Source organism: Protomyctophum parallelum (genome assembly GCF_964188405.1).
Source record: "Protomyctophum parallelum genome assembly, chromosome: 1".
In the NCBI taxonomy this organism is placed as follows: domain Eukaryota; kingdom Metazoa; phylum Chordata; class Actinopteri; order Myctophiformes; family Myctophidae; genus Protomyctophum; species Protomyctophum parallelum.
The window spans coordinates 5,070,992-5,095,624 of record NC_139697.1 but is presented as its reverse complement, the minus strand read 5'-3'; the positions used below and the strand labels follow the sequence as shown (position 1 = coordinate 5,095,624).

The 24,633-nt window shown below is 41.2% G+C and overlaps 1 protein-coding gene and 2 long non-coding RNA genes across 3 annotated transcripts; all 3 read left to right on the top strand.

Moving 5' to 3' along the window:
- Positions 1–1,497: 1,497 nt before the first annotated feature.
- LOC310857105 (mitochondrial glutamate carrier 1-like) lies at positions 1,498–2,424 on the top strand (the record flags this gene model as incomplete). The annotated part of the gene is made up of 1 exon (XM_083762718.1): positions 1,498–2,424. The coding sequence occupies one exon, from the start codon at positions 1,498–1,500 to the stop codon at positions 2,422–2,424; it is 927 nt and encodes a 308-aa protein (XP_083618844.1).
- Positions 2,425–7,336: 4,912 nt separating this feature from the next.
- LOC310862754 lies at positions 7,337–17,455 on the top strand. The gene is made up of 4 exons (XR_014569614.1): positions 7,337–7,447; positions 10,424–10,599; positions 11,589–11,732; positions 16,555–17,455. It is a non-coding gene; the product is annotated as an uncharacterized lncRNA (long non-coding RNA).
- A 2,863-nt stretch (positions 17,456–20,318) lies between these two features.
- LOC310857626 lies at positions 20,319–24,579 on the top strand. The gene is made up of 3 exons (XR_014569159.1): positions 20,319–20,438; positions 22,470–22,649; positions 24,483–24,579. It is a non-coding gene; the product is annotated as an uncharacterized lncRNA (long non-coding RNA).
- Positions 24,580–24,633: the final 54 nt, after the last annotated feature.

The window sequence follows — 24,633 nt, the reverse complement described above, 5'->3', positions numbered from 1 at the left end:
GTTCCGGACGCCTAAGACGTGGTAGTAGTTCTTCATGTCTCCTTCTGTGCTGCGTGGGGGACAGAAACGACTGCAGTAATGTTCCGGAATCTTCCGTCATGTTTATTTATAGCCCTAAACTCTCCCAAGTTGGTGCACCAGCTGCACGCTAATCTGACTTATTCGTCATCATCAAATCACATCAAATGGCCCCTTCTAGTAATAATTACTCCTAGAAGAGGGGAGTTTTATTTTATGTGGTTGCTGTAGGCAACAAACACACTATTGTTCTCCCTCCAATGCATGTATTTCAGAAAGGACGTCACGTGTCAGTCGATTATGTGGGGTTTGTTTAGGGCAGTTATGATGTTGTAATGTGTTTGCCAGCCAAGTCTATGGACTTTAAAGGTATATTCAGTGATTTCACTCAAAAAACCATAGGTTTCGTTTTTGGCTGTGGGACCCAGCCTTTCGTCCAATCAGGATAGAGAGTCAAAAACGAAACCTAAGGTTTTTTGACCCCCAGGGGTTAACTGGGGACAGGGAGGAACTCTTTATATGGTCAGCACACTCTATAGTAGAGAGGATTATCACAACAAAACAAAAAAATAAGTGATATTTTAATTAAGTGAAATCACTGAATATACCTTTAATGTTTGTTTAGGGCAGTAAATGACAACGTAGGACGTCATCTGGCTGATATAAATACATCTTGTAATCATTTTGTTTCATACAAGAAAGAAGCCAGGATGGACAAAGGAAAGAAACTATACAACTGTTGTGTGGAAAAGCTTCACAACAAACAATAAATTGAAACAGAACCAGAGAATTCATAGAAGAAAGAAACAATCCAGGACGGAATAAGGAAAGAAGCATTGTAGAAAACGGTTTAGAAAAATCTCTAATTTTAGAGATGTGGGCTACCCTCACTTCACACAAGTGTGATTTTTTTGTAACCCTTTTCTGATTGGACAATATAATGTCCAATCAGGCAGGAGTGACATCACAATATTAATATAAATGGCAAGATGTAATTCATCCACAACACACCTTTCTTGTATAAAGGCATCACAATCAACAGTCGTCCTTGACAGTTCTTCTAACCAGGAATGGCCGCATACTCTGAACTCAGTAGAACAACTTCATTGCAAAACTTCATCCCGAAATCACAGCTGCCCCGGACTCCATGAAGTCCACCTCACTGCACAGTGTTATGCCACCGTTAACATATCGAGAGACAACAGGCCAATCGCAAACGCTAACGATTGTACATTACAACATGCATGTGTCAGTGCAACCTGCACACTTGCAATTTCCCGGAATTCCACCTTTCTAGTCTACTTAGTATTACAATATCCATTCTTATCAGTTCAGGGAGAAGACCATTAGATCTCATTATTCCATCATACATAGAGAGACACATGCCACAGTGTAACTGACCCCTAAAGAGTGGGGCAGCAACTGATTGACCTACCAAACAACCGACAGACTGATTGACACGTCCATTGGCGTCTGCCAATGGCTGACAAGCAGATTAGTCTTCCTGCCAAATTGATCAATGGGGGGATCGCTGGCCTGATTGGAGTGACCTGTGTGTTTCCCATTGACCTGGCCAAAACCCGCCTGCAAAACCAACAAAATGGATCTCGCCTTTACACTAGCATGTCTGACTGCCTTATCAAGACCATCCGTTCGGAGGGATACTTCGGGATGTACAGAGGAGCGGCAGTGAACCTTGCGCTGGTCACTCCAGAGAAAGCCATCAAGCTGGCTGCAAATGACTTCTTCAGGCAACACCTCACGAAGGACGGGAAGCTCACATTGGTCAAGGAAATCCTGGCCGCATGCGGGGCGGGTACATGCCCGGTTATTGTCACAACTCCTATGGAGATGTTGAAAATTCAGCTCCAAGATGCCGGACGAATTGCGGCTCAGAAAAAGCTGGTGGCGGGCACTGTGGAGACCAGATCTCTCACTGCCATACAGCTGACCCGAGAGCTGCTGAGGGAAAAGGGCATTGCTGGTTTATATAAAGGCTTAGGAGCCACGCTACTCAGAGATGTTCCTTTTTCCATGATCTACTTTCCCCTCTTTGCCAATCTAAATATCCTGGGTAAACGAGGCGCAGACGGGCCCGCGCCTTGTTACGTATCATTTGTGGCCGGGTGTCTTGCCGGGGGTACGGCTGCTGTTGCTGTCACCCCTGTAGATGTGATGAAGACGAGACTGCAGTCCCTGAACCGAGGGAGTGCAGCAGAAGACACATATAATGGAGTGGCAGACTGCGTCAGAAAGATCATGCGTAACGAGGGTCCGTCAGCCTTCATGAAGGGGGCGTACTGCAGAGCCCTGGTCATAGCGCCTCTCTTTGGCATCGCCCAAGCGGTGTACTTCCTGGGGGTGGGGGAATTGATTCTCAGCTACTTGCTCAAAAAGGACCACTAAGACTAAGAATGCCCACTCCACCCCACCTGCAGCCTTTCCCTCCATCACACAATACACAAAGAGTGTGGGAAATTGGGTCAAAGCATTATCATTTAGCATTTTGTTGTTTTTCACAGTTGTTTGTTTCAAAGGATATTTCTTTATTACTTCGACATTTTCAGGGCATGATCGTTGAAGTGCATCATAGATCTAACTGCCCTGAGTTGTGTTATTCATGTCCTCACTGTATTGCCTTCACTATTCACGTATTGCGCCCCTCACTTCACACGGGTGTGATTTTTTTTCTTTATTGCTCTGTAAAGCACTTTGAGCTGCATTACATGTCATGTCTCTAAAAGTTTTTGCGATTTTTGACTATTTTGAAAAACATTTTTAAATAGTTCGAATAGCCGATCTACAAGCTCTCAATGCGTCAATGTAGATCGGCTAGTTGAACTATTTTAAAATGTTTTTCAAAATATAGTAAAATACCGGTATGGCTAATAAGGTTAGGCATAAGGGTAAGGCGAGATAGAGCATGTGTGACGGGGGTCAAGTGTTCTTTTTCCTTTTTTTGTGTTTCCTAATGGCCTTATTATTTACCTGTTAATCAGTAATATTGTTTTCCCTTGTGTCCTTTATATTGCTGTCTTAATGTAGTGTTGTGTTGTGTAATATCATATAAGGGTTGTGCAACTAACCAAGGATCTGGACCGGCAGACGAGACAGTGACAGAGGGGAAGCCAAATCACCGCAGCAGAGGGGCTAAGTTGCGACTTGCCCCTCTCCAAGCTAAGTACCCCCTCTGTGTCCTTCAAGTTGACCTTGACAACATATACTGTCTGTAGCTGTCATTGTGGAGTGAGGTTATGGATGAACTGGCGGTGTGTCCATTGTGTGTTCACAGTGATGCTGAGAAGAACAGAAGACTAGATGTTCCCTCGACCCCACCTGGCTGCCAATAGACTAATTGCACAAAAGTTGCACATTTTGAACATTAATGTTTTAAGAGTTGTTGATTATTGTTTTGGTTGTTTGGTTAGTTTGTTTATAGGATACAGGTAGGTTAGGCTTTTAGATTTTTCTATTGTATTTTTAATCGGCCATCTTAGAGTGCCCCTATGTATAGGACTAATAAAATCCATATTGTTTTGTACCTACAGTACCTTAGAACTGTTTCTGTTTCAGTTTTTCCTGGGTTTCATATGTTTAAATGCTCTTTTACCTGGTATAAGACTAGAACCTGTGTGCATCTTTATATCGACGTTAAGAGTGTTATGCAGAGGACCATCCTCGTTAACCCATTCTGAACGGGCACCCATTTTGGTGTTAGCATCATGTTATGCTTTAGCTATTTAAAAATAGCAGATCTACAAGCTCATATCGCGCCACCGAGTGGCGCGATACGAGCTTGTAGGTCTGCTATTTTTGAAAAATCGAAGAGCGACTGACATTTCTAGAATCTGATCTCAGGTCAGAATGGGTTCATCAGACCAGTGTGTGTCCGGCGGAAACCTCGTATGAATCTGATCTCAGGTCAGAATGGGTTAAAAAAGGTGGCGTAATGGCAAACAACCAGCTTTATTGGGTTTCACAATTATGCACAGTGCACTTCAAATATATATATATTGTGTTTCTCATGAAGTAATTCCATTCAAGTGCTATGTGACTCTAATCGGCCCGGGTCACACATGCCTCAGCATCACACAACGTGTCCCTTATGTTTCAACTTAACCAATTCTGACCTGAGATCAGATTCATACGAGGTTTCCGCCGGACACACACTGGTCTGATGAACCCATTCTGACCTGAGATCAGATTTAAAAAAAGTCAGTCGCTCTTCGATTTTTCAAAAATAGCAGACCTACAAGCTCGTATCGCGCCACTCGGTGGCGCGATATGAGCTTGTAGATCTGCTATTTTTAAATAGCTAAAGCATAACATGATGCTGACACCAAAATGGGTGCCCGGTCAGAATGGGTTAAGGCTTGCAGCCATCATTGTCATCACCAATTTGCTTACTGTCCCAAATCCTGACAAAGCTCTAAAATGTCCCGGTTGTCAACAACATTCACTACCAATGTTTTTCATGTTCTATTCTGTTGAAAGGCTATCCACTAAGTGTGCTATTAAGTGCTAAAATAACTGTCCCACACCCATGTCCCACAACACCATGTATTAAAAAAAAAAAAGTCAAAGCGATTAGCATTGTAGTGAAAACCGCCAATCTGCAAGCACACGGGTCACGAGTCGACTCACATCAAGATGCATTGTAAACTTACAGATAGATCACAATTTATTCATTATATTTACATCAACAGCATTGCGGTGATGTAATGATACAAATATTTTCATATTGTAAAAAAGTATATAGTAGTAGTACTAAACTATGGGCTATATAGGCCTATGTGTTGTTGTTACGACCCACTGGGTCTAGGGAGTTTATGGGACGCAACAAAAGCAATATGTTTAATGCCAAAAAACTATGTTTTATTCCAGTATGGAGTGGCATACAAGTTAGTGAAGACAATAAGAATAAGTGCTACAACGTGCGGCTAGTGAGCAGGGCTGAGTAGTAATCAAGGAATGAAACAATCAAACTTCACCTACCTCTTTATCCTAACCAAAACCCTCCCGAATCCTATAACTGATACCTTAATTAGCAATAAAATAACCTAACTGTTTGACTACTCTATTCTTTATCTAATTCCAATACAGTGAAGGGGGAGTCATCCCTATGTTCCCCAGGTTCTATGTTCCTCAGGTTCTATGTTCTCCACTTACCTTAGGGTTTAGGGTTAGCGTTATAGGTTTCTGGTTTAAGGACTTCAGTGTTTTGTACTATACAATTGTATGTATAAGTACAGAACAAAGAATGTTTGTTTTTGCCGAACTTTGTTGAAGAGTCTGAGCAATTGTGAAGGAACCTGCGTAACTACCTGGTGAAATGCTATAACAGTGAAATATACTAATATAGAAAATACTTACCTAAATAATACTATCTTGCCCTGGATCACGATACAATATGCACTTTAAAAGGAAGTAGGCCTAGCAACTTTTTCAATAAGAGTTTAATCAATGAATGGATTGAGGCACTATTATTCCCTACACGGTGGGCATGCTGTCTCTACTTTAGCCAGAATTGACTGAATAATGACAGCGGCCATGAATGAAGCTCTCAGGGTGGCTTGGATGCCGCAGGATGAAGAGCAGTAGCCAATGAGAAGACGGGCGCATGCACATACAAAACACAGACACAATACCCGTATATATATATATATTCCTACATCTACAAAATATAGCTGCCATGGCTACTAAGGAGCGTTTTTGCGATGGCTCCATATCTGAAATTGTCCAGGGCCCTAAACTGGGCAGTTCACACTATGAGTATGGTCCCGGGTGTTGTCGTAGTGTGAATGCTGTATACCGTTCCCAGGAGCGGATCACTGCATGCATGCAGTCTCGGGAAGTGTACTCAGATACGGATCGCTGCAATGTGAATAGTTGTATAGTATGTTTGTATTATTATTATTATTTTTTTTTTTCTGGCACATTGTCTGGCATTTTATTTCTTCCATGTGGAAGGTTTAAAGATTTTGAATGAATATTAATTCATTGAATGAATTAATGAAATGATGAGGAGAGTGGGGGGAGCGGGGCATGGGTTCCGGGGGGGTCGCCGACCGTGAAGTCTTTGGGGAGGGGGTCGTGTGGCGGTCAGCCCGTGGTACACGTAAAGGCGTGATCGTGTGGCGGTCAGCCCGCGGTACACGTGGAGGCGTGATCCCCCCGTGGGAACTGTGAGGAAGGGAGGAGGTGAGGAGAGAGGATGGAGGAGATGGAGCAGTGGAGATGCTGCTGGTCCTGTGGTGGTGATGGGGATGGTGGCGGGATACGAAAAGCATAGAGGATGCTGGGTTGTCTGGGGCAGGTATAAGTAGGCTCAGGTAGATTGGCATGGAGGGCGGAGGATGGCGTGAAGGTGTGTTCCTCCGCCTCCTGAACATCTGTTGTTCCAACTCCATTTAATGATTGATACTTAATGTATATCATTATTATAAAATATGTTCGCTTCCGGCCGAGTCTGCGGCAAGCTGCATCCGGTTTGTCACTATGCAACTACATACATGGGCACCCTTGGGCTGTTTCCGTATCCTGTCTAACGGGGATCTCGACCATATATCTATGATCTCGAACACTATAATAATTGTAATAATTGTTATTGTATCATTACTGTTGCCGAAAACTAATACAGATTCCGCAACTTCATGACTACAGTACTCTTAAGTACATTTAACTGATCATTATACAGCTTTGCTGCATCCTGTTTTTATGCTACTGCATTACCATTTGAGGCTTTCTTGGCAATATTTTTCATTGTTTTGTGTTATTAAACAGACATTTGCATAATGCAAACATGTTTTTCCAATCAGAATATAGAATATAAAATATAGAGTATAAAAGACTGTTTTAAGAAACGAGTATAGGTTGCTAATCTGATAACACAAAACCCCCAGGGGCTTGTTTTCCTATTACAGTAGGTCTTCATCTCTGTATTGCTCTATTCTCTTGTGTATCTGTCATATTGTAACTTCTGCCTGAGCTACCTCTGGGTGACTGATGTTTCCTTCCATGATTAATAAAGCCATATAACCTGCAATGTGCCAAAAACAGTGATTGTGATTAAAAATTAGTTAAAGCTACTTGCTTTCCATGGAATTCGTTTTTCATTAAAATGTGTTATACGAATGTTCTTATGAAATATGTGAACAATTTTGTTCATACAAAACCGCAAAACATATACTTGCAGTTGCATTCCCACTTTTTTGATGACAAAATGTGTGGGGAGTAGAGGGGGGTTGTGGACCAGACTTTTCTTTGAGCAACGCGCATGCGTGAGAGACACATAGTAACATGACCCGCCAGAACAAGCAGTATGGGCCGTGTTTTATCCATGGTGGAACAAAGCATACAGACGGGATAACCGGGATTCAAACAGCTCTGAGCTCTTCATTGAATAACACAAACTATCCGTGGCTTGAAGGTAAAAACTTAACAATTAATTATCTGACATAATTATATGTTCACTGTTCATGGAGAAAAAACAACAACAACATGAAACACGGAGCTTCCAGTGAGTGGATACAGAATGCTACTAGTCAGAGCTCCGTATAATCAGCGAATATTATAAGGAATGTTTCACTTCCGGTTTGTAAAGGCCACGCACTCCAGTGAACAGCATTTATCCATTTAGATATATTTTTGAAGTTATTATTGATTTCATTTTTTACAAAGAAACAATGTGTGTTGTAGAGCATCCTCTGAATGCGTTTTAATCGTTTAGATGTGTTTTTGTGTGCAAATAAACCGTTTTTCAATGGATTCAGTTTACTCTCAAGGGTACTCTTATTTTTTAAGAGATCGTCCACCGGAAGTCTTATATTCGCTAGCTTAGATTCGCTTAAAAAAACCACTGGTGCTAGTAGCGTCATGTTGCGTTGTAAGTTGTAAACGTGTTGTTAAAACATGTTACACCATTACAACACATTAAGACCTACATTTAACATGAATGTATTCACATGCTTAGGCTACTATACATCATATCAATGTTAACAGTACATTGGAACTATAGGCTTGGCTAATGGCTAATAGCCTACTAGCCCTGGTCCAGTGCTTACAGCGAGGCACTGGACCAGGGCTAGGCTAATACCAATCTGAAAACCCATCGTCAAAAAAGAAAGGAAAAACAGTGCCCTCTTTTCCTTTGAAAAGTCAACAGTTTGTCTCGAGAGACTACAAACATTAAATACCATTGACAATGAATGGACAATTTTGACTGTTCGTGCAAAGCAAACACAAACATTAATTGCGTAACACAAACATTGAAGACGAAGGTAAGGATGCAAATTCTGATTGGCCGGAATGAAATGATGTATGATGATGTGCGATGATAAGAGCGCCCCTCACTCGTGTGTGGTGTGATTCTTTTAAAACATATCTTGGGTTGAATCTAGAGTTGCAATACCCTCCATTGACGGCCCATTGATCAAATTGAAATTTCTGATCTGCTTGTATAACGTTAAACTCACCAACATTGCAGCTGTAGGGCAAGCTTGAATGATCCTCAGACTTTCATAAAAAGAGATTTAATGAAAATACACCGTAAACATATGAGCTTTGGAGTGTGGAAGTGCTCGTCGGAGTCACTGAATGGCCATGCGTATCACCTGTTTAAATTTGCACATAATGCAGGAGGCAGAAGGCTGTTAATGAAAACAAACTCCAACACAAAAAATGCACACAAGTAGGCCATTGTGCACAAGCAGAGTGCACAAGTTGAAATGAAATACTAAAACAAAAATCTTTAAAGAAATCTGACATTAATTTAAAATACAATTGTTTTCTTTAAAACAGTTTTTTTTTAACTTTAGAGAGAAAAAAGTATATATACAGTGTGTGTGTATATATATATATCAAAAAAGAGAAAAACCTTCCAAGGAAGGGACTGCACACTCCAGGGAACAGAGACGGACAACTTACTGCATCAAACTTATTTATTAGCACGACGCGTTTCGCCGTGAGCTTCGTCAGGTGCTATACAGAGGTGTGAATGTGTCAAGTATATATAGAGACAGTCATTAGACAAAACCACCCCCCCGGGTGTGGCATCAATGATTCAATAAATATTCATATATGGGAGGGGCAGACTAGACACATGAACAAACAGATAAAACATAAATACATCTCTTTCCATATATAACAATGACAATAAATATATATAGCAGATGTATAGAAAACAAAAACAAAAAACCCCCACCACAACAGTGCCTCATCCTATAGGGGAAATATGGAGTAGTTCAGGTCAAATAATCAAAATTAGGGCAACCACATCAGTGGTTGCCCTAATTTTGTCTCTATATATACTTGACACATTCACACCTCTGTATAGCACCTGACGAAGCTCACGGCGAAACGCGTCGTGCTAATAAATAAGTTTGATGCAGTAAGTTGTCCGTCTCTGTTCCCTGGAGTGTGCAGTCCCTTCCTTGGAAGGTTTTTCTCTTTTTTGATGTCTATGCCTGCTAACTAGACTTGCACCTCCTACGGGTCTTTTTGGATGTGCAGGAGTCCCCTTTTTGTCTCATATATATATATATATATATATATATATATATATATATTTTTAAATGATATAATCTCTCCTCTTCAAAATCATTAAAACAACAGTAAATATATCAATATTTAAAGTATCTTTTACTTATTTGTCTCTTGAAGTAACTTCTGAAAACCTGAACAATACAAAATCATTAAATATGTTCTTTTAAACGTTTGTAATTCATTATAAACAATTCTGAAACATTGATTGATTACGTACGTCATTGTCCTATTTAATACTTAATTGGCTGTTGATGGTAACGTAACCAAACTATCTTTCAAAATAATTTGATGGGTAAAAGGAATCTTTTTAGTTGTTGTTGTTGACGTTGTTGACGTAATTAAGATAACTTTCAAGTTGGAAGGGTACTAGTACACAAGTAGGCTAATTAGAATATGTTTCAATGCATAACTGGCTGTCGATGGTGACGTAATTACAATATGTTTCAATATTGGTTGGGTAACAGGTAGCGTATGTAAGTTGAAAGTACTATACTGTGGTTGTCTGGACTTATGTATGTATGGTATTTCGTGGTAGGTATATGTTGATGGTGACGTAATTACATCATGTTTTACATAGACATTACCTTTTATCTACCCGACATTGAAACATATTTTAATTACGTCACCATCAACATCCAGTATATATACCTACCATGCATACCGTACATGCATACCGTACATACATACGTACCAGCACGACCACAATGCTTGCGCGCTCTGCTTGTGCAAGTAATAACACAAATTGAAACTACAGAAACAAGCCCCCAAAAAATCCCAACCAACAATATTTACAAGCAACTTTGCATAAAAAGAAGCCCAAAGTTACATGTCAACACTGGTTGTTGCCCCTCTCTTGTTACAGAAGAGCAAAGTTCCGGAGCAGAAGCACCTTTAAAAAGGAGCCTACCAACACCTGGCAGGCAGGCCTGTTCGTTATGGGGATGCCAGGAATCCGGGCCGGGTATTACCCCCGCTCCGAGCGACAGCAGGTGAACTTTCTCATGAAAATGACAGCTGAAGAGTGCGTCGACAGTCCAGGTTCGTGCTTGTAATGGAGGCCACATCTCCATGTTAGCTACACTGTCTTGTAGTTTTAATTATAAATATTACATTGTATAGCTGCCATATTATATTTGATTCTAATCAAAAAAAAAATGGCAGCTAGTTTTTTGATTTGATTTGTAATGGTATATCGGAAATCGGCACACAAATCGGCTTTGCCTTATGGTCCAGGGAAAAAAGGGAAAGTGTTTTTCCTCCTTTGTTTAAAGGACAACTTTAGTTTTTTTCAACCAAGGTTCATGTTTTAGGTTGTTATTAGAGAAAGTAAAAGATGAGTGTTAATTTATTTTAATTTGCTACTTTCTTTCGTTTTAGGGATTTTAGCTGTTTTTGACAGGGGGCATTCGAGCATGGGGCTAAATATGTATTTATTTACCAAATTTTATAGCGATTTATTTTTTTATTATTTACTCTAGTGACTAGTCCTACTAGACCCCAAGAAATTATATTTGACCACAAAAGATCACAAGATCTACTGAATGTGTCAAACTGACATATTGAGCCTATGACACACAGTGTGGCTTCCCCCCAGTAGGCTACCTTCACATTCAGTAGATCATGTGATCTTCCGTGACCATATGTAATTTCCTGGGGTCTAGTAGGACTATAGTAAATAATAAAAAAATAAATCGCCATAATATTTTGTAAATAAATACATATTTAGCCCCATGCTCGAATGCCCCCGCCCCCCTGTAAAATCCCTAAAACGAAAGAAAGCAGCAAATGAAGAAAAATTAACACTCATCGTTTACTTTCTCTAATAACAACCTAAAACATGAACCTTGGTTGAAAAAAACTAAAGTTGTCCTTTAAAATCTTGTGTATCCATTAAACAAAACAAAAAAGTTGTATTTGATTAAAATGTGATATTTTTAGTATATAATATAATATATCTAATCTATATATCTTCTCTGTGGTATGCTGAAAGATAAATAAAAAGTAATTTCTACTGTTGATTGCCACAGACCACCACAGGGAGACGTCTACACCATCAGGAGAGATGGCCTCCAAAACATATTCAACATTGTCAGAGGAACAGCGAGAGGTGGACCAGGGGCGTGGACTGCTTGATGCAAGGATGCAACCTGTCGTAAAGTTGTACAGTATAGGTATGTACTGTTTAATGTAGAGCCCGACCGATGCCATATTTTTGGGTCCGATTGCCGATTTTGGAGAGACCTACACCACCGATGCCGATGTTTTGGACAGATGTTTAGTAATCAACTAAAATAATAAAAAATACATTTAAAAAACTTCTAAACTTTAAAATAAGTTTAAGTTAACAATAGAATACATTGAATACTAATATGTGTTTTGGCACATAAGGCATTTTTTTCAAAATGAAATGCACCCCTATATATGCCCTCCTATATTCAGCATTGGTGTAGATTTCCGTCCTACTCATTGACAATTTTATGTCATTTTCTTTAGTTGTATGTAGGATAGGCTTCAAATAATAGAGCAGTCATACTATTACAATTTACAATTTAGGCATTTAGCAGACGCTCTTAATCCAGAGCGACTTACAATAATCAAGAACAAAAGCATGGGAATACATCACAAAAGCATTTATCATAAAACATGCGTAAGCTAAGAAAGTAACAGTGGAATATCTATATTATGAGACTATACATATAAACTATATATATATATATATATATATATACTACTATGCTATACATATGTACTATGGCGTGCTATGACTATATACAATGCAATTATAGTGCCGTCTACATAACATGCTATAAGTCTGTATCAGATGCTATCTAAGTCTACAGAAATGCTATCTAAGGGGTAGGGTAAGTGCTATGGGCCATGATGGAGTCTAAAAAGGTGGGTTTTCAGACTACGGCGGAAGATTGGGAGTGATGCTGCAGTTCTGACTGCAATGGGAAGTGCATTCCACAGTTTTGGAGCCAGGAGGGAGAAGAGTTTGGGACGTGTGGAGCGTTGTCCCGGCGTTTTTAGTGAGGGTACTTCCAGCTTCCCTGCGTCCCTATTAATATTGTTTGTTGTGGCTGAAATACACAAGGCTGAAATACACAGCATATCTCTAAATCAAGATTCAAGACTTTATTGCCATGTCAACAGAGTTCAGTGCACTAAAAACATACTAAATAGCAAATAATGTAAAGATGCCTTTTATACATTTAAATTCAATGAGGGGATTTTTGTGGTTTAACCTGTAAACCTTATAGAAATGGTAACCTGTTAATACTATGGTAAAGTCAGTGATGTAAATAGGTTTTCAATGTTAAAAATAAACAATAAATAATAATTATATATATATATAATATATATATATATATATAAAATAACAGCGGTGCAGGACCGAGAGAGTCAATATGTGCAGGATGGACTGTAGTAAACATTAATACTTTTCCCCCTCCTGTATAAACATCAGGACATCGGATTAAATAAACACCGATGTCGGCCATCGGTGCCCAAAATGACCGATACATCGGTGCGACCGACGGATCGATCGGGCTCTAGTTTAATGTACGGGTGGTTTAAACCTTGTCCTAGTAGGAAGATATTTGGAAAACCTACCAATGAAGAGTTCTTTTTAACCCATTTAGAGCTGAAAACACGATTCTACAAAATGTCTTCTAAATCAGGCTATTGCCGAAACGTTGCTGTTTCCCTATTAACGTTTTTTCGCTGCAATTGAAGACAGTGTGCGGGTGTTATATTCAAATATATATTCAAAGATTTGCGCCACATGTTCAGGTCAGATCTACAAGCTCGTAGCGCATCACTCGGTGCCGCGCTATGAGCTTGTAGATCTGCTATTTTTCAATAGCTAAAGTATAACATGATGCTTAAAACACCAAAAGGGGTTCCCGTCCAGAATTTGTTAACGATAGAGTTGTGTTGTTAAAACAGAGCGGTTTGTTGCCATTCGTGAATTTCCGAAAAAGAAAACTGTTCCCATTCAAAAGCATTGGCAGAACATGCCGCATAGGAAGAATACAATTTTGATGTGACGGTACTAGATGTCTTTACGGGTCCAAGTTGACCTAACCGTACCCAAAAAATACAGAGATGTTGGAACCAGAGCCGAAAGAAATATGAGTTCCGGCCCCGAGCAGTACTGAGAGATTATTCTTTGTGTAATCTGCCCTGTTTTCAAGAGCTTGTTGCTCTTCCTCTGATTTCTGGGTCAGTACATCCATGAGGAGAATGGGATTGGTCAACCAACAGTGCATGCCAGTGCCATTGTTGAGGTATAAAGAGTGTGAGATGCTGCTGGCATGGTAGAGGAGGATCAACACCTTACTCGGCTTACTGTCACATTTGTTGAAGTTGTTGCTTTCTTGCAATTCTCGAGACTTAGGCCCTTTCCCAATTCCTTTTTTAAACCTATCCCTCAGCCCTTGCCCCTTGCCCCTACATAATGAGTGTCAAGGGCTAGGGGGATAAATCATCCCCCTAGGAATTGGAACGTCCCTAAATATTGAACGTCCCTCCCTTGTAGATATTGATATGTGATTGAATATATTGATACACAACCTGAAAATAGCTGATCTGCAAGCTCACTATAGGCCAGTGGTTCCCAAACCTTTTCATGTCAAGGACCCCCAAATTGACACTAATTAGCCTGCAGACCCCCATTTGAAGAGATGTGCCAGGGACTGGGACCCCATAGATTTTTACGGCTCTAGCAGTGTCAAGGACCGCCAGTGTGACATGCATTAGTCCATGGATCCCCATTTGATGGCATTTCTGTCTCTGGGACCCCCAATTTATATTGTAAAATCAATGTCTCTGAGAGTGTACAAATGGACCCTTATAGGTCCATTTGGTTACAAACTATCATTTAGCTGGGGACCCCCTGGAAGTCTCTCAAGGACCCCTGGGGGTCCCCGTAACCCACTTTGGAAACCACTGCTATAAGCTGTAGATCGGCTATTTTGGGAGAAGAGATGGAACGTAAATATAACATTGCTGTGGTTATGATGAAATAAATATATTGTATATTTGTCTCATTTTAGCCCACCAGAATGTAATTCAGCTAGATATAGCTCATTCTGACACCTGCTCAACAGTTGTACCTGATTCATTGATTATTGTATTAACCGTTTGTATAGAATGGGTACAGTTATATATCATAATGGGTTTGTTTTTAATAAAACAACACCATTGCTAATTAGTTATGTAACTTTTGCAACTTGTGGGGATTAGCACAACATTGGTCATGATAAAACCACACCAGCTATCACTGCACCGAGTAGCCATTATGCAGCGACAGCGTTGTAGGTACAGTAGGCTATTTCACGGCTTTTAAGAGCTCCAAAACTGCAGAATGTTGACATCTCGTGGTCTGGGGGGTCGGACTGATGCCTGCTAGTTAAGATAGCTTGCATCAGAGTTGTTCCACCGGGGCACCTGCGGTAAATAAAAAATACTAAAGCGCTGATGCCAAATGAACGGGGTAACGTTGTATGAATGCAACGCCGTAGCATATCGTTAGTTCACGTGAGGTAACGTTAACCAGGCTTTGCTAGAGATTGCGATATTTTTGGCGAGATTGTTAATACATTCAAATAATATTGGTTATTATCATATTCTTCCATAATAAAGGACGAAAAAGGCGTCTTACCTCGTCCGCCTTCTGGCCTCTGTGATGTCCTTCCGTTTTAAGTCGGGTCGCGATTCTAGCCCTCGCCCCTACCCCTCGCTCCAAAGAGAATTGAGAAAACCCTTCCTCCTCACATGAACGCGCATCAGCAAGGGGAAGGGCTAAGGGCCAGAGAGAAGGGGGGAATTGGGAAAGGGCCTTAATGCTGCCTCATTGCTCCTCCAGACCTTCCTGTCACACAGCTGCTTCTTGTTTAACTCATTGCCTATTAACACTTGAGTGCCTGGGCTTGACAGTGCGACTATGTACTCGCAAGACAAGGCTCTGATACAGCAGGTGCACATTCTATAGTCGCAGTTCTATACCTAAATTTATATTCTGTAGTACAGCGATCACTTCATAAATGCCGCGCCAAAACCCATGCTCGAATTTAAGGCAGAATTTACACTCAATTGATAAATGAGGGCCACAATGTGTTACTAATAGTAATAGGAAATTGTATCCGCTCCATAGAGTTCTATCATAGCCGTGATCTTTGGCCGCGTTATTCTCGGAATTGAGGTTCAGATTGATGTGTTTGAACATAACATCGATATTAGGGGCTGATTAACAGCATTGCTGTGAGGTAAAGATTATTCCAACTTCTATCACAGCACAATGAGCACAAATCCCGAAAAAGCGATGGTAACATGGGTAAAACTCCCTCCATGTCACATTTCTCTGTCTGCACCCAGCCTACCTTAATTATATTTAAACCAAAGACAAATAAATTGTTCTCCAGAAAAGTCTGGGCTTGTATCTAATCAATTTCAGCTTCATTAAAATGAGCAAGGCAAATCTCCCAAGAAAGCATATTTCTCAGCACCAGCGGAGACCGGCGCTGCAGTGCATAATTTTAGAGAAAGGAAGAGGCTTCTGCTGTGCATACAATATTTTATATTTAAAATAATATACATTTGAAATTTGATACGTTTGAAAGGATCAAATCCATGTGGTGTTTAGAAAGGAATATTCTAAAGTCATTTTTGCCAATGTCATTTTAGACTTTTGCGTTGGCTATTCAAAAAGAGCAGATGTACAAGCTGCTGCTCACAGGAGCAGATGTATGAGCTCACAGCGTATCACTTTGTGCCGTGCTGCGAGCTTGTACATCTGCTATTTAAAAAAAAACATTTATAAACAATCTTGAACGTGTGAGAACTACTGATTTTAAAAGGCATTTGTAGAATTGGCCAGAGGTCTTGGGAAGGTACAGCTGAAGTTCTTGAAACTACCACAGCTTTAAGACTGAGGGAGCACCGTGGAAGGAATGACAATGAAATAATGAATACTTTTGACATTTTTCCTAGATTTCCAGAGGAGGAACTCCAATCTGGTCATGGAGGAACCGGAGCCTCCACAGATTAAAGAGGAACAAGAGGAGCTACTTCTTACACCAGGGGAGGGGCTGAAGTTACTAGGAGTGATAAAAGAAGAAGATGGTGGTGAAAACAGGCAGGCAAAGCCTGTAGCCAGCAGCTCAACTCAACACATGAAAACCCAAGCTATTGTAGAGGACTGTGAAACATCACAAACAACTAGTGATAAGAAACGCCTCCACACAGGGAAGAAAGGATTTAGTTGTAAAGTGTGTGGGAAAAGGTTTAATCGTAAGAAGAGTCTGATGGAGCACAAAGTGATCCATAGAGGAGAAGGGCCCTTTACGTGTAAAGATTGTGGCAAAAGCTTTTGTCGAAGGGACGTTCTAAAATTACATATGAGGATTCATAACGGGAAAAAGACCTATACTTGTACAGTTTGCAGCAAAAGCTATTTTCATATAGGCCAATTAAAATCACATATGATCAGTCACTCAGAAAAGAGACCCGTTAGTTGTAAAGAATGTGGCAAAATGTTTAAAAGGCAGCAAAGCCTGAGGTTGCACACAAGAATTCATACAGGAGAAAGGCCCTATAGTTGCACAGTATGTTTTAAGAACTTTCCTCATCCGGAGGTTCTACAAATACACATGAGGACTCATACAGGGGAAAAGCCCTTTACTTGTAAAGTTTGCAACAGAGGATTTGGTCAAGGTGCTCATCTAAAATCACACATGAAGACTCATACAGGGGAAAAGCCTTATATTTGTCACATTTGTGACAAAGCTTGTAGTCACAAGCATGAATTACAATTGCACATAAGGTATCATACAGGGGAGAGGCCCTTCATCTGTATAATTTGTAGTAAAGGGTTTCATGAAACTGGTCATCTGGTCACACACATGAGAACTCATACAGGGGAAAAACCCTTTAGTTGCACAGTTTGTGGCAAAACCTTTGCTCAAAAACCTTCTGGCGCACACATGAGAACCCATACAGGGGAAAAGCCCTTTATTTGCACAGTTTGTGGTAAAGGTTTTAATCAAAGGTCTTCACTGAAATTACACATGAGGATGCATTCAGGGGAAAGGCCCTTTGTTTGCACAGTTTGTGGTAAAGGCTGTCGTGAAATGCCTCATCTAAGAACACACATGAGGAGTCATACAGGAGAAAAGCCGTTTACTTGTACGGTCTGTGGCCAATGCTTTAGGCAGTCAGCTCATCGAAACACGCACATGAAGACTCATAGAGCGGCAAAAAACATTTAGTTTTTGCCGGGGGCACGGTGGCACAGTTGGTAGTGCAGTCACCTCACAGCTAGAAGGTCCTGGGTTCGATTCCCGCTGGGGATGCTGTGGGTGCTGGCGGCGTGTTCTCTCCTCCGCGTCATCAGTGCCCATACCTGAGGCGGGGTTGACGAAAGGGCCTTTCTGTGTGGAGTTTGCATGTTCTCCCCGTGTCCCCTAGGGTACCCTCACAAAAAAACATGCAGTAATCCTGGTCTCTAAACTGCCTCCCCCTGGTCAGCCGGGGCGTCTGATGGAGGGGAAATTAACTGGTTGGAATAACGTGTTCCTTCCACGCGCTACTTCCAACCAGGGAAACTTCCCCCCTGTCAAGGAGCAACTTGGACACTCATGCATGAAGGAAGCATGAGTTCAAGTCCGTTGCTCTCCCCTTGTCCCCCATATATGGGGACTAGGTTGGTGGAGGGTGTGTAGAGCCCAGGATCACATTAGATAATTGACACGGGTGAAAAATCGGTTACAAAATTGTGGGATAAAAATGTATAAATAAATAAACATTTAGTTGAGGAGAGGAGGGGAGGCGTGGGGGGGGGGGGGGGGGGACAACTGACCCCGTTTCTGTTTTCCTCCCAGAATTCTCCCCAGTGAGGGGTGGGAGAGGCTGGACAGCAGACGGCTGGACTTTGAATTTCTCTAACTATATCCTTTCATGACAGCCCAGTACAATTAAGTACAATTATAATTCATGAAAAGCTACTACAGTGAAGTCTTTTCACAGAAGTTGTTGTGGGATATGTGGGGATTATCTCACAAGGTACTATTTGAGTGGGCAAAACCTTACATATACTAAATAATACTAAATTGTTTATAGGGTCAATATAAGTAAAATAATATAGCCTTTCCCACAGGAGTATCTTTTTATATTTTTCCAAAAAGAATACAAACAGCCAATAGCATATTACAAAGTTATCCCCCTCACTGGGGAAAATTCCGGGAGGAAAAACGGGCAAGCACCGGGGTGAGTTGTCCAGTATTTGGCAGAGCAGTTTGCAATTCATTTTCACATGGTTTTGACGAGACAAGCTTGCTCCGTGGCTGTGTAGTAAATGGTAAATGGTGCATTTATATAGCGCCTTTATCCAAGGCGCTTTACAGAGATTGTGCATTACATTCACCCATTCACACACACATTCATACACCGATGGCAGCGGAAACCATGCAAGGCACCAACTAGCACATCAGGAGCAATTAGGGGTTCAGTGTCTTGCTCAAGGACACTTCGACAGTAACTCTGGGGGAGCCCGGGTTCGAACTGGCAACCTTACGGTTACCATCCAGGCACTCTACCCCTGAGCCACCGCCGCCGACTAGCAACGGGACCGACTGCGATGGGCCGTCAAAAACATAATCTTTGATTAGAATTGGACGGATTGATTTAGATCAAGAGTCATCCACTAAAATGAGCGGGAACATTTTGGATGACGTCATATTCTCCCTAAAAACCATGGACTATTTCAGAAACTTTATTCATGATTCCTTTCAGACTTTTATACCTATGGATTAATGTAGATTAAATTACCCTATACTTTATATTTGTTGTAGTCGATGTTTCGTCTATTTACTATTTGGGTTTTTCAAAGTGTTTCTTTGCCTGGAATTAGCTAAAGCTTTTAAAGGCTTTTAAAGGGTATTTCACCTGTAACTACTGAGGTAATATATTGATTCATTTGATCATTTGGTTCCCTTCTAAGGTTCTTACTGACAGACTCCTATATTTCTGTAATACCATACTATTAAGATAATTTATTTGGGTTAGGATAAATAGTATACATTTTTCTGATTGTCTGGATATATTATAGTTTTAAGGGTTTTGGTCCTGAGTCCTGACTTACATTATTTAGTTATTGATCAAAAGTATTCCCGTTAAGTAGACCATTTCTACTTATCAGTTATGTGCATGTGAATCACATGGGGGGCCTTTAATTGATTTGGTTTAGCGCCAGGGCCCTTGGGAGGGGTTCATTCAGCACTGCCTGGCGGAGACCTGTTCTCTGAGGAGCACTTTATATGGACACACTATTATGCAACTTGGACACATTTGCCAACTATTACTGACCATGCCGCTAAATGCAATTATGCAGATGCCACTTAAATGCTCCAGCCCTGAATCTCTACCTGTGAATAATGAAGTGAAACTAAATGAAAATTCAGAGGATGTGTCGCCCTGAATCTCTACCCTTAAATAAAGTGAAACAAAATGAAAATTCAGAGGCTGTGTCAGTGTCAGGTCTGTCTGTCTGTCTCTGTGTGTGTGTGCGCGCACATTATGGCAAATGCAATAGCCTACAGATCCATTCATCCAATCTTTCTTCAGTGACAGTTACACTCCACCTCCAACAGGGGGCAAAAGGTGTGTGTGGTTTTAAACCCGTGCCCTCCTTTGCGCAATGCGCATGCCTGAGAGACCTATGTTTTTTTCCCTTATTTTTTGTCATAAGTGGCTGCCTTGCTGGTGGGACAAAGAAGCATAGGCCTACAGTCAGTCAAACGCAGACGGGATTCAAACAGGACAGCCTCTCATTGAACAACAGAAACGGTCCGCTTCGACGGGCTATCCGTGGCTTGAAGGTATTAAAAAACGTTACTAACTGACATGATGTACAGTGTTCATGTATGGAGAAAAAAACAACATGAAACACGGAGCTTCCAGTGAGTGGATACAGAATGCTAGCAGTCGATCGTTGTGTGATGTAGCCTACAGAGCCATCTAATATGGCTCTGGTGATGTACGATGTATGTAGGTGTTGTTTATTAGATGTTACAACTTACACTGCCATTACCGGATCGACTCATTAGGACAAATTAGATGTAGGCCTACCGGGGCCTTCACATAGGCTAGGCTACCTATAGCCTACTAAACATCCCATCAATAACAGTACATCGGGAATAACAGGCTTTTTTGTTTCTTACTCGTTTACAGCCATGATGCTTTTTTTTATCGTACATTTTTGTCCATCAGTCAGTCACTCAAAATCCCCATAGCCTACATGGGAAAGTCCCCATATATGGGCAGCCCAGGTCTCATGGAGATCCCTGATGTCATAGTAAATGCGACTTGCTGTCGCAATTAAGCCCATATATGGAGATCCCTGATGCCATCAATATTGGCCAGCAACTCTACATCTGACCGTAGCTCTGGTCCATAGCCTTCTACACTTCTGCCCTGCAGTGGGAGTTTCAAATCGAAACTAGATAAAGTGCCCATCGGCACAGGTCTCCACCAGGGCAGGGCAGGTTAGGTTGTGGCTAGCCATGGTTCATGACTCGTATTCAGTCATGAAGAAACTTCACAATGTTTTTGGCGAACGCTGCATTTACAAGATTTCCGTATATATAAACATTCAGATTTCAAATATAAAGTACTCACAATTTGTCCCACGGGTGTTAGTTAGTAGCAGCTCCAGCAATTAGAATTTCTGCATCCCGCGTTGTTTAATAAAAAGCATTTTTATCCGGCCTGGTGGAGACAATCAGACCAGCCTCTCCTCTTTAGTGGAAATCTCTTTAGTGGAAATCTCACGAACGTTTGACCTACTCACCAATACAAAGACGGGTTGTGTCATTAGAAAGCCTACTTTCCTTAGTGGAAGCACTCTGAGCCCCCCACCACACGTATAAACGGTACTTTTTGGCCAAAAAGGGATTTTGTTTCCACCGGGAAAAAAATACTTTGTTACTCCAATGCACCCTCTACCGATATTGCCCAGAGAACTTCCTCATAGAGAATATTTTTCCTCCAGTGGAAAAAAAAATCCCTTTCTGGCCAAAAAGTACCGTTTATACGTGTGGTGGGAGGCTCAGAGTGCGTCCACTAAGGAAAGTAGGCTTTCTATTGACACAACCCATCTTTGTATTGGTGAGTAGGTGCAACGTTCGTGAGATTTCCACTAAAGAGGAGAGGCTGGTCTGATTTCGATTTGAGATTTAAAACCGAAGTCCCATAGCCTTATACTGCAGGGCAGAATCATAGAAGCAGTAGAAGGATATGGACCAGAGCTAATCTGACCTCAAACCCTCCATATATGGAATATATGTCAGAACCTGTTATGACATTCCATATGTTGATCCTTCCCCATCCATCCTTCGATGTCTCCCTTTTGACTGATACCTGTCCATTCAAACTCTAGACAAACCTGCCCCAAAGTTATTAGTGCAGCCACGCCCAGCAGCCAGCAAAAACTAGAGTTCTCAACAGGCCCGAAAATTAAGGCCCTGCCCTCATCAAACCCTGTACACTCAAGAGAATGTCTCCGCTACCACTCTTAGATCTTTATATATGGAGCTGACCGGTTCTGACATTCCATATGTTGATCTGACCTCATCAAACCACATAAAGACCCTCATGAAGTGCTGTGCTATCCAACCCTCTGCACTGGAAGACCTGGCTGCTGATCGCCACACCTGGCGCACCATCAGCCATGAGGGCATCGCACACCTCCAGGAGAAAACAGCAACAGCGACACCAGCGTTGGCCTGCATAGCCACAGTGTGTGTGTGTGGCACGCGTGTGTGTGCGTACTCAGACGTTATTGGCGGGTTTATACTGGTATTGGTATCGCCTTAATCCTAGTTTGATTTAGTCCCTCTCTGTCTTTACAGAAAAGCAAGGTTCCGGAGCATAAGCGCTTTAAAAAGGAGCCCATACCAACACCTGGCAGGCAGGCCTGCTGTTCCTTATGGTGATGCCAGGAATCCGGGCCAGGTATTACCCCCTCTCCGAGCGACAGCAGGTGACCATGCTCATGAAAATCACAGCTGAGGAGTGTGTCGACAGTCCAGGTGCGTGCTTGTAATGGAGGCCACACAGATGCCATTTGATTATTGTTTTATTTATATTTAATTTATGTTTTGTTTTATTTCTCTTTTACTGCACGTTCTTACACATAATGTACATGAATAAGGGCCTCAATGGAAATATGCAATTAGCTTATGTGCCTATGTTTTATTTTCAAAAACATGTACTCTCGATCAGTTCAGTTGATGGCACTCACTGTCAACGGAAGTTAGTACTACTTTAGACATGACCAACATTGTTAACTTTTCAGGATTAAAATTCAAATGCTGCTAAAATAGCAGATCTATAACAGCATTGATTGATTGATTGAAATATTTATTAACAGTTTGTAGAATTTACAGTACATTTTAAGCACAAACTCAATACAAAGACTGTCAACTGTGAGTGGACGACCCAATTAAGCATTACACTTGTTTACAACAGGGTCCACATTGTTCAATTCATCAAAACATTTAAAGACATACAAACATTTAGAGACATACAAATAGACATTTCTATGTAGCTAAAGAACAGAACAGGAATTCATCATATAGGAAGCAAAAAAGGGAAAAGATACAATATACAGTGAGGGAAAATGGGGGGGGGGGGGGGGGGTTGGGGGGGATTCAGATTTTACAGAGGCCAGTTTTGAATTGCAGCCATCCGTAGGTGCCCTTTGAGAGCGGTTTTGAAGGAGTCAAGGGATTCACATGTCTTAATGACTGTTGGTAGGGCGTTCCACATTTTGGTGGCATAGGAGCGAAAATAATTTAGTCCCTTGTTTGTGCCGAATGTGTCACTGTGTCACAGCATGTGTCACTTTGTGCCACATTTCGAGCTTGCTGATCTCTGAGCCAGTTGCACCACCTCACACTAAGTTCAAACTTAGCCTAGTCATAGCTTAAAAAATGTATTTGACTTAAAAGCTAATCTATGACTACTAGGCTAAGTTTGAACTTAGTGTGAGGTGGGAGTATACACCACTTTGAATTATAACAATTGGTTAATTATCCCATTCTGACCGGGCACCCATTTTGGTGTTAGCATCATGTTATGCTTTAGCTATTGAAAAATAGCAGATCTACAAGCTCATATCGCGCCACCGAGTGGCGCGATACGAGCTTGTAGGTCTGCTATTTTTGAAAAATCGAAGAACGACTGACAGTTTTAGAATCTGATCTCAGGTCAGAATGGGTTCATCAGACCAGTGTGTGTGTCCAGTGGAAAACCTCGTATGAATCTGATCTCAGGTCAGAATGGGTTATGGAACTGGCTCCTGCTACCTTTGATGCTTTTGAGTGACACTGTAGTATGCTCAAGGCAGAGCATGTGAGCGGAGCGGACGATAATTCCGCTCTTCGCTCTCGGCGGCTTTTGTTTCCGCCGCTCGTCATTCGCTCGTGTTCATCCCCAACCACGCCGCTCTACGCTCGCTCAGCGCTCACCTTCATTTGCGCATCGGGCGCTCCACTCAGATACACCCGCTCAGCAGCAAAAAATGATGGGTGGGAAAAATGAATAAAATGCTGTTTTCCTGATATTGTCTAATTAAACACATCGTCATTATTGCCTGGAGCATAAACATTTATTAATGAATTTTAATGTATTTATTTTATATTAATATACAGGTACAAACAAAAAACAAGTTAAAACATGGAGTTAGACTGTTTTGCCTGACATCAACGTTATAATGAATGTATACAATGTATCCGATATTATCTTTATAGGGATTAAAGCTTTTATACTTTTTACACTTTGATCTTCTGTGATCTTCTCTCATATTATGTAAGGTTGCTGAATAACTAAATGCTATTTGTTTCTACTGTTGATTTCCACAGACCACCACAGGGAGACGTCTTCTACAGCATCAGGAGAGATGGCCTCCAAAACATATTCAATGTTGTCAGAGGAACAGCGAGAGGTGGACCAGGGGCGTGGACTGCTTGATGCAAGGATGCAGCCGATAGTAAAGTTGTACAGAATAGGTAT